Source organism: Leptosomus discolor, chromosome 27 (genome assembly GCF_034619465.1).
Source record: "Leptosomus discolor isolate bLepDis1 chromosome 27, bLepDis1.hap2, whole genome shotgun sequence".
Taxonomy (NCBI): domain Eukaryota; kingdom Metazoa; phylum Chordata; class Aves; order Leptosomiformes; family Leptosomidae; genus Leptosomus; species Leptosomus discolor.
Window position 1 is genome coordinate 728,341 of NC_141417.1, and position 9,466 is coordinate 737,806.

The following is a 9,466-nucleotide window of genomic DNA, read 5'->3' on the forward strand; positions in this document are numbered from 1 at the left end:
CCACAGACCCCTGAGCCTACACCGGGGGCCAGTGTGTCCCCGCAGCCCCCCCAGACGCCGTACCGACGCGGCTCCAGCCCACCCTGACCCACCTCCTCTCCCCACGCAGCTCCCCACGGCACCGCTCCCCCGGCCAGACTTTGCCCCACCACGACACCGGGCAAAGGCCACGGCGGCGCCGCCGCCGCATCGGCGCGAGGACCCGGGGGGGGACACACTGGGTGCCCCACACCAGCACCCCCAGCCCCGTCCGCCCTCCCAGGGTGCAGCCGTCCCTGGGACCTGGTATCGGGGTACCAACCCATGGCGGATGCGACCCCCCCCGGCGCAGGGACCCCCCCGGGACCCTCCGCAGCCCCTGTTTGCTCAGCCCTCGCCGCCGCCGCCGTGTTTGCAGGGATTAACCGGCTGCGGCCGCCAATTTGGGCTCATCCATTATTAACGGCCCCGCAGCCGCCCTGCACCGGGGGCTCAGCCCCCCGTTAGCAGAGCCCGGGGGGGCTGCGGACCCCCCCTCCCAGCTCAGCAACCCCCAGGCCCTACAGCTGGCTGGGTTTGGGGGGGCATCGCCCCGCACTCGCTGCTGCCCTCAGGTTGGATGGGGACCCCCCCCATTCCCTCCTGGGGGGCAAAGCCCTGGGTTTGGGGGGGGGACGGGACACGCTGAGAGGCCGGGATGGCTGGGCCTTGGGGAGCCCCCCCCTGGGCTGCCGGCGGGGGCTGAGGGATGCTGGCGGCCCCCCCAGCTCGGCTGCCCGTCAGGGCGGGCTGACAGCGGCCCCCCCCGCGCTGCCCACCCTCGCCTGGCTGCCTCCCTGACAGCGGGTCCCAGCGGACCCCGGCCCACGCTCCGCTGCCCCCGAGCCCCGCACCGGGGGGGGGGCCCAGCCCCGCCAGCCTGAACGGAACAGGGCACCCAGGCCTGGGTGGGTGCTCACCGGACACCCCGGGACCCCCAGGCTGGTGGGGGCCGTGGTGCCGTGGCCCCCCGTTTCGGCGCAGGATCGATGCGGGGGGTGGGCGGGGGTCTCGCATCCCGATCGATTCCTTTAAGCATCTGGATTTAAAAATGTCAAATCTGCCTTCGGCGAGTGGGGCCGGCGGTCGATGGGGCTGGGGGGGGCTGGAGGACCCCCCCAGCAGCCTCAGTTTGCCTCCCTACATGGGGAGCTGGGGGGCTGCAGAGGAGCGCCTGGGGCGTCTTGGGGTGCCCCAGCCTCGGTGGAGGAGGGTCATGGGGGGCTTCCCCAGCCTCCACGGGCGCCCGTTTGTGGGTGTAATTGGTGCCATTGATCAGCCCTGGCCACCAGCGTTTAAGGCATCGATTTTTGGAGCCTTCCTGCGAATTGAAGCATCTGTCACCGCCCGGACATGCGGGGACCGTGGTTGGAGGCTCCCCGGCCATGAGCTGTCCCCTTCGGCCCCAGCGTGTGGCCACGCACAGCGCTGGGGACACACACGTGTCCTGGCGCACATACATGTCCCCATGCACACGCGTGTCCCAACGCACACGTGTGCCCACACGCACACGCGTGCCCCAACGCGCCCCCTCCCTGCAGGCCCACGAAGCACCCCCCGCCCCAACACCCGCCCGCCGCAGCCCGGCCTGCACGTCCGCACGCGCAGGGACACGGGACACACGCGTGTGCGCGCACACACGGCGCACGCCCGGCTGCGCCGCGCACACGCTCGCACGCCGGGGCTCGGCGAGACCGGGCGCGGGGCTGGTTGAAGGCATCCGGCACCTTCCGCGCGTCACGCCGCCTTGTCAGTTGGCTGGTAATTAATGCAAACGCCGGGGCCGGAGTCCCCCCGGACTCGTACATCACTGCCAGCGCCGGCTGCGCCGCGGCCCCGGTACCCAAGTGCTGTTATTAGGGGAATTTTATATGTATTAGCTGTTGATGCACATTAATACATTAAAAATGTCAGCGGTGGAGGCCAGCTAATTGTCTGATTTAAATGTCTATTTGTCAGCGCCCGGCTCAGGTGGGCATGAGGCGAATCTGCAATGAGCCCCCGGCCGCGCCGGCGCGGGGGGCAGCACCACAAGGGGGGGAGCCCTGGCCCCCGGCCCCCCGCAGCGGGGCTGGAGGGCACCCACGGGGTGGAGGGAGCCGAGGTGGTGGCGCAGGTGGGGGCCCAGGCAGGTGGCGGGGGGACGAGCGGGACCCCCCTGTGCCCCGGCCACCCGTCTAATTGCCGCCCGGGCGGGATGGATTTCTCCGCCCGACGTCTTCTGCATCCGTAATAAATGCCGCTTGTCCAGAGAATTAATCCGGGCCGGCCCGCAGCCATCCATCTCGGCAGGCGCCGGCACGCCGTGACGGACAGCCCCGCTGCCAGACCCCGCCAGCAAGGGCGGGCACAGCCAGGGGGGATGTAAATCCCCCCCCTCGGGATCCCCCGGCTGCCCCGTCCCTGGGGATGCCCCCCATGCCCAGAGCTGCCGCTGCTGTGACCCCCCCCATGGCTGAGACCTCACAGCTCATCACAGCAGTGGGGCAGCCACAGCAGGACAGGGCGGGCAGTGGCTGGGCTCAGCCTCGGTGCAGGATCCGGCCCCGTGAGTGGCTGCGGGTCGGCACCATCCCGTGGGGGACACGGGGAACTCAGGGTGCGGACGAGGCCCCCCCAGCACCACTTGGCCCCAGCAGGATGCAGCTGCTCCAGGTTGGGACACCTCACCCCATCCCAGTCCCCAACACCCCCCCCCCCCCAGCCCTCCCAGCAACCTCCCAGCTGCCTCCTCACCAATTAGCAGCAGACACTAACGAGGCAGGGAGGGGGGCAGGAGGGGAGGTCTGGGGGTGCCCAGGAGGGGCTGGGGCAGAGGGGGGGGTGCGGGGTGAGGGCTGTGGGGCACATGGGGGGCTGGGGGCGCATCGGGGACTTGGCGCAGGGGGTGATCCCACCAGGGCTGGAGCCCACAGCAGGGGGGGACGTGGTGGTGAACCCCCAGGTGATGCTCTGCCCGCTTGGCCACTTCTGCCCCGCCCCCCCCCCCCCCCCGAAGCTGGTCAGGGGGCACCCAAACGGCCCCGTGGGCCCCATCCAGGGGTGATGCTCCTGCCACCAACCCCGCGGTGCTGGCACCTCCCGCCCTGGCACCTCCACACCGGGGTCCTGACAGGCTTTTCACCGCAGCAGCACCGGGGTGGCCTTGGGAGCATCACCCCCAGCCCAGCCTTGCAGCCCCCACCCCCCCCCCCAGCTGCTGGTTTATTGTCGCCATTCAAGGACAATTTTCATCCAATTTGGGCCGGGCCGGCTTTATTGCAAACATGCCCTGGATGGAGCGCGCAGCGCCCGGCCGCCTCCAGCCCATCTATATTCATTTGCACAAGGCTCCCTCCCGGCCTGCGCGGCCCTCGCCGACACGCCAATCCGTCTGCCAGCCCGGCACGCCACCGCCGTGGGGTGGGAAGCGTTTGGTGAAGCCGTGGGGAGAGGAAGGGGGACGTCCCCTGGGCGCTGGGGACCAGGCACCGGCACTGGGTGCCATGCAGCGGGCACTGGGGACCACGCCCCAGCACTGGGTGCCATGCACTGGGACTGGGCGCCGTGCACCAGGCACCGTGTACTGGTGGTATACTGGGTGCCGTGCGCTGGGTGCTCGGGACCGTGCACCAGCACCGTGCGCCAGGCGCTGGGCGTGCACCGAGCGGTGCTGGGGCTCAGGGACCGAGCGCTGGGGCTGGATGTGACCCTGCGGGGCCACACGCCGCTGCACAAACCGGCGGGTCCTCGGGGGCCGTGGAGGCAGATGGCGAACGTGGAGTCGCCGGGTGGCTGCACCGAAGCCCCCCTCCCCGTGCCGGCGCTGCCGGCCCCGCTGGCTGCTGCGGGGGGGACGGCGGGGACGTGGGGCCGCGGCGTTATGCATTTATTCATGCTCTGCGCCCCGGCACCGCGGCTCTGCCGGCCACCTCCAGCCGCCGCAGCTCGCACCGGGCTCAGCTCCCGGCTCTGCAGTTGGGGACGTGTCCATCCCCATCGCGGTGGCCCACACCATCATCCCGGGTCCTGCTTGGGGACAGCGAGAGCAGCTGGATGGGGAAACTGAGGCACGGCTCAGTGCAGCCACGAGTGTCCGGGGACATCCTTGCCGTGGCCGCTGGCACCAGCCCGGGAGCCGAGGGCAGGATCCGGCCCTGACCCCCCCAATCCCTCCCCGTCTCCCTGCGGCTGCTCTCGCCGGGGCTGACCTTTCTCTCCGCCGCTGCTATTTTTACCCCCGGCCTCGGCTCCCCCCACTGCCCCGCTGCCGGCAGGGCTGGGGGGGCAGCCGGGACCCCCGGTGTCACCTTGTGTCCCTGCAGCCAGGACCCTGCCACGGGGCACCCGCTCCGCACCAGCCCTGGGTGCCTGCTAATTAGCACTCGGGCTTCCCCTCGCAGCCTGGCTAATTAATTCGCTGTTGCTGCTCGTTAGGATCAGCTGGCGGAGGGGGTGGCAGTGGCAGGACTCCGGCGTCCTCAGGGGAGCAGCACGAGCGGCATCGATGGCACCCGGACCCCGTCGCCGTCCCCGCCGGGGCGAGCGGGGGAGATGCTCCAGCCGCCGTAATTTGTTGCACAAACATTGCCGGGTTTTTCAGGATTGCATTGATCCTCCTGCATAAAGGGCCCATAAATCCATCCAATATCCCGGCTGATTGATCGCCGCCCTTTGGAGGGAGCTGGCCAGGCCTGCAAATCCAGAAACCGTACGGATAAATTACCCACGCGGCCGCCACGGCGGGCGCATCTCCCCCCGCCCGCGCCCTGGCATGCATATGCACACGCATGCAGCACGCACACACACGCACTGAGCGTGCAGACACACGCACACAGCACGCAGACACATGCACACAGCACGCAGACACACGCACTGAGCACACACACACACATGCAGCACGCATACACACGCATGCAGCATGCACACACACATGCACACATGCATGCAGCATGCATACACACACATGCAGCACGCATACACAGGCATGCAGCATGCACACACACATGCACACATGCATGCAGCACGCATACACACACATGCAGCACGCATACACAGGCATGCAGCATGCACACACACGCATGCAGCATGCACACACATGCACACAGACATGCACACACACGCATGCAGCACGCACACACACACACTGAGCACGCAGACACACACACACACATGCAGCATGCACACACACACACTGAGCACGCACACGCACACAGCACAGAGACGCTTGCGCTGAGGGTCATGGGGGGCTTGCACTGAGCACACACACGCAGGCTCACACACGCACCGAGCCTGCACACACATACACCCCCACGCACCCCCCAGCTCACACCCGTGCACACGCAGAGCCGCGGGGGGCAGCTGCAAGGACACGCGTGGACCCCCCGCGCACCACACGCGTGTGCAAAGCCGCCCACGGGCCTGTCCCCACCGCGGCGGCCCCGTGCAGGGGGACCCCCTTGTCGCACGCTCCCCCACCCAAGAGGCGGGTGCCCAGCGGGGGACACCTGGGGGCTCCTGCCCGGTTTCTCCTCTTTTCCCCGGGATTTTGGGGATTGCCGGGAAGCGGCAGGCGAGGGGCCGGCGGCGGCGGCGGGGGAAGCGGCTCCTCTCCCGGGAGCGCGGAGGCCAAGGCTTCATTTCGCATAACGGAGCGGATTCAGGGAAGGTTTGAAAAGAGCGGCCGTAAATCAGCCCCCGGAGCACCCGCTCCGCCGCGGCGCTGGGAGCAGCCGGGGACGGATCCGGACCCTTCCAGAGCCGCCGGGGCACCTCGGCGGACTGGAGCCCCCCCAGGGACCGTGGCTCTGTCCCCATCCCGGGGCTGGGAAGGGACTCTGCGCCCCCCCCGAGCGCCCGCCCCCCCCCCGGCTCCACAGCAGCACCCATGCATTTGGGGTGAGCCCTGGGGAGGGACCCCCAAAAATGGGCCTCTGGCCACCAGCTTGCCCGGCCCCTGCGTGGGGCTGAGCCCCGCGGGGCTACGGCGGCGGAGGGGGGCCCTGTGCACCCCCTGCACTCCCCCCCCCCCCCCCCCGCTCACAACCCCGTGCCCTCCTTGCACACTCACGCACCCCCACCCCTGCACACCCCACCCTCCCCTTGCACCCACCCCAGCCCTGCACACACACGCTGAGCCTTGCACACGCACCCCCCCCCCGCCGTGCACATCCACACCCCCCCCACGCACAGACACACGCACCCCCCTTGCACACCCACACAGAGCTTTGCACACGCACGGCCCCCCCGCACCCCTTGCACACTCACCTTCCCCCCCCCCCCGCACCCATCCCAACCTTGCACACCCTCCCCCCCCGCCGTGCACCCCCCGCGCTCCCGTCCCTCCCCCCCGCCCGCCCCCGCCGTGCCCGGTGCCGTCGAGCGGGGCGGGCGGAGCGGGGCTGCGGGCGCGGCGCGGTGCGGGCGGCGGCGGCGGCCCCGGCACGTGGCTCCCGGCGCCGCGGGCAGCAGGTACCGGCGGGTACCGGGCGGGGGGGTGGGGAGGGGGGTAGGGGGGGGGCTCCGCCGCCGGCCCGGGGCCGCGCGTCCCCGGGGACCCCGAGCGGGGCGCGGAGGCGGCTCCGGGAGAACCATCCCGGGCGGCGCTGCCCGTTCCCGCCGGTGCGCACCGGGGATAGCGCGGAGCGGGGCAGCGGCGGGGCCGCTCCCGGGGGAAGGGGTCCCGCTCCCGGGGGGTGCCGCTCCCGGGCAACTTGGCGAGAAGTTGCCCCGCGCGTCGCGGCGGCTCCATCCCGGCTCCGGTGGCGGCTCCATCGCGGCTCCATCCCGGCTCTAGTCCCGGCTCCATCCCCGGCTCGGTCCCGGCTCCATACCGGTTCCAACACCGGCCCCGGTCCCGGTTGCATCATCGGCTCCGGTCCCGATTCCAACACCGGCTCCGGTCCTGGCTGCTGCAGGAGCTCCGCTCTCGACTCCGTCCCCGGCTCCGCTCCCGGCTCTGTCACCGTCTCGGGTCCCGGCTCCGCTCCCGATTCCATCCCCGGCTCCTCTCCCGGCTCCATCCGCAGCTCCGCTCCCGGCACCGGCCCCAGCCCCAATCCCGTTCCCGGTCCCATCCTCGGCTCCAGCCCAGCTGCTGTGACCGCTGCTGTGACCGTCCGTGTCCCCATCCCTGTCCCCATCCCTGTTCCTGCCTCCAGCCCCATCCCTGCTCCTGTCCCCACTCCCAGCCCTGCTGCTGTGACCGTCCCTATCCCCGTCCTCGTCCCCGTCCACATCCTCATCCCCGTCCTTATCCCCATCCTCATCCTCATCCCTGTCCCCATCCCCATCCCTGTCCCCTTCCCCATCCCAGCCCGGTCCCCACCGGGGTGCGAGGCTCAGTGGGCGGCTGGGTGCCGTCCGCCCCCCCCGGCGCCACCATCGCACCCAAGGGCGAGGAGGACCTGCTGGCGCTGGCCGCCTCCCGCTTGAGCCGCAGGAAGCGGGTGGCCGGGGCGGCCATCGGCGTGGCCATGGTGCTGGTGCTGCTGGTGGCCATCCCGCTGCTGGTGCACAGCTCCAAGGCGGCCGCGCACTACGAGATGCTGGGCAGCTGCCGCATGGTCTGCGACCCCTACCCCGAGCTGCCCCCCGCCTCCCCGCCACCCTTCCTGCCCGGCGCCAAGGGCGAGCCGGGGCGCAAGGGCCGCGCCGGAGTGCGGGGACCCCCTGGACCCCCGGGACCGCGGGGGCCACCAGGTGAGCCAGGCCGGCCAGGGCCACCGGGGCCACCAGGGCCAGGTCCCGGGGGGTACATCCCCTCCTTCTACAGCCCCAAGATCGCCTTCTACGCGGGGCTGCGGAAGCCCCACGAGGGCTACGAGGTGCTGCGCTTCGACGACGTGGTCACCAACGTGGGCAACTACTACGAGCCCTCGAGCGGGAAGTTCACCTGCCCCCTGCCCGGCATCTACTTCTTCACCTACCACGTCCTCATGCGCGGCGGCGACGGCACCAGCATGTGGGCCGACCTCATGAAGAACGGGCAGGTACGGGCTGGGGCCGGCACCGCTGCCGGTACCCCGCGACGGCTCCTCCCGGTGCCCCCGGTTCCCCCCATCCTGCTCCCCCCGGTGGTGCTGCCTCACCCCGTTCCTCTGCGGCTCCCCCATCCCAGCTCCCCCCATCCCGCTTCTCCTGTCTCGGTTTTCCCATCTTGTTTCCTCCCAGCCCGGTTTTCCCATTCCCAGATTCCCTTAATCCCAGTTCCCCCAACCTGGTTCCCCCCCGCCTCCTGATCCCCCACCCCAGCTCCACCCATCCTGACCCCCCATCCCCAGTTCCCCCCGCCCCAATCCCCCCATTTTGTTTCCCCCATCCAATTCCCCCACTCCAATTCCTGTCCTTTTCTCCCCATCCTTCTTCCTCCACCCCATTCCCCCCCCCATCCCATTCTTCCTCTGGGACCATGGAGAAGGTGACTGGGGGGGGGGGGGGGCACCCCGCACCTCGGGGACACTGAACCCCCACCCCCGGGGCTTCTGCTGCAGGGACTGGGGGGGGGACACACACACGCTCCCCTGGGAGCACCAGGCTCGGAGCTGGCAGGGAGCAGGGTCTGTCGGGGCTCGCTGGAGCAGCCACCAGCACCGGGGGTGACCCCCTGTGCCCTCCTGGCTGGGACAGCCACCAGCACCGGGGGTGGGGAGGCGGGGGGTACAGGCTGTGCCCCCCCAGCCGGTGCCTTTGTCCGTGGAGGCACAGCCCGGCCGGCAGCTCCTGCGCCGCCCCGGCCGCTTCTTCTTTATCACGGGAGAACCGAGGATTGATCCAGCCCGGTCAATGGCGGCTCCGCTGCCCCCCCAGGAGCTGCCCCCGCCCCCCCCAGGGCACCCCCGGTCCCGGGGGGCACCGCAGGAGCATGGGAGGGCCCCGGGGTCCCACAGGCTCTCCGGAGCCGGTCACCAGTGGGTCCTCAGGACCAAGCACCGACGGTGAAACCCCGCTCCGACAGCCCGCCGGGGGGGTGGCCCTACCCTGGGGGACCCAGGGGTGCGGGAGGGGCTCTGTCCCTGTCCCCTCCTGTCCCCCCCACCAGCCAGCAACTTCGGGAGCCGGGGGGAGTGGGGTGACGCTACCTCCCTCGCCCTGTGCTGCCGCAGACGCGGCGTGACCTTGAGCGGGGACGCACAGAGGGGCCGAGCGGGCTGGGGTGGGGGGTGGTGGTGGTGGTCCAGAGCAGCTCAGCCCCCGCCGCCACCCCCAGCCCCGCACCCCGCTGCCAGGCTTCCCCCAGGGGACGGCGAGGCGGCGGGAGGGGGGTGTCCCTGACGGCCGTGCCCCCCAGGTGCGGGCCAGCGCCATCGCGCAGGACGCGGACCAGAACTACGACTACGCCAGCAACAGCGTCATCCTGCACCTGGACGTGGGCGACGAGGTCTTCGTCAAGCTGGACGGCGGCAAAGTGCACGGCGGCAACACCAACAAGTACAGCACCTTCTCCGGCTTCATCATCTACCCCGACTGA

General features: G+C 70.8%; 1 protein-coding gene across 1 annotated transcript; it reads left to right on the top strand.

The window, feature by feature from the left end:
• The first annotated feature begins 7,379 nt into the window (after positions 1-7,379).
• On the top strand, positions 7,380-9,466 carry C1QL4 (complement C1q like 4). The gene is made up of 2 exons (XM_086478688.1): positions 7,380-7,988; positions 9,287-9,466. The coding sequence occupies exons 1-2, from the start codon at positions 7,473-7,475 to the stop codon at positions 9,464-9,466; spliced, it is 696 nt and encodes a 231-aa protein (XP_086334814.1). The 5' UTR covers positions 7,380-7,472.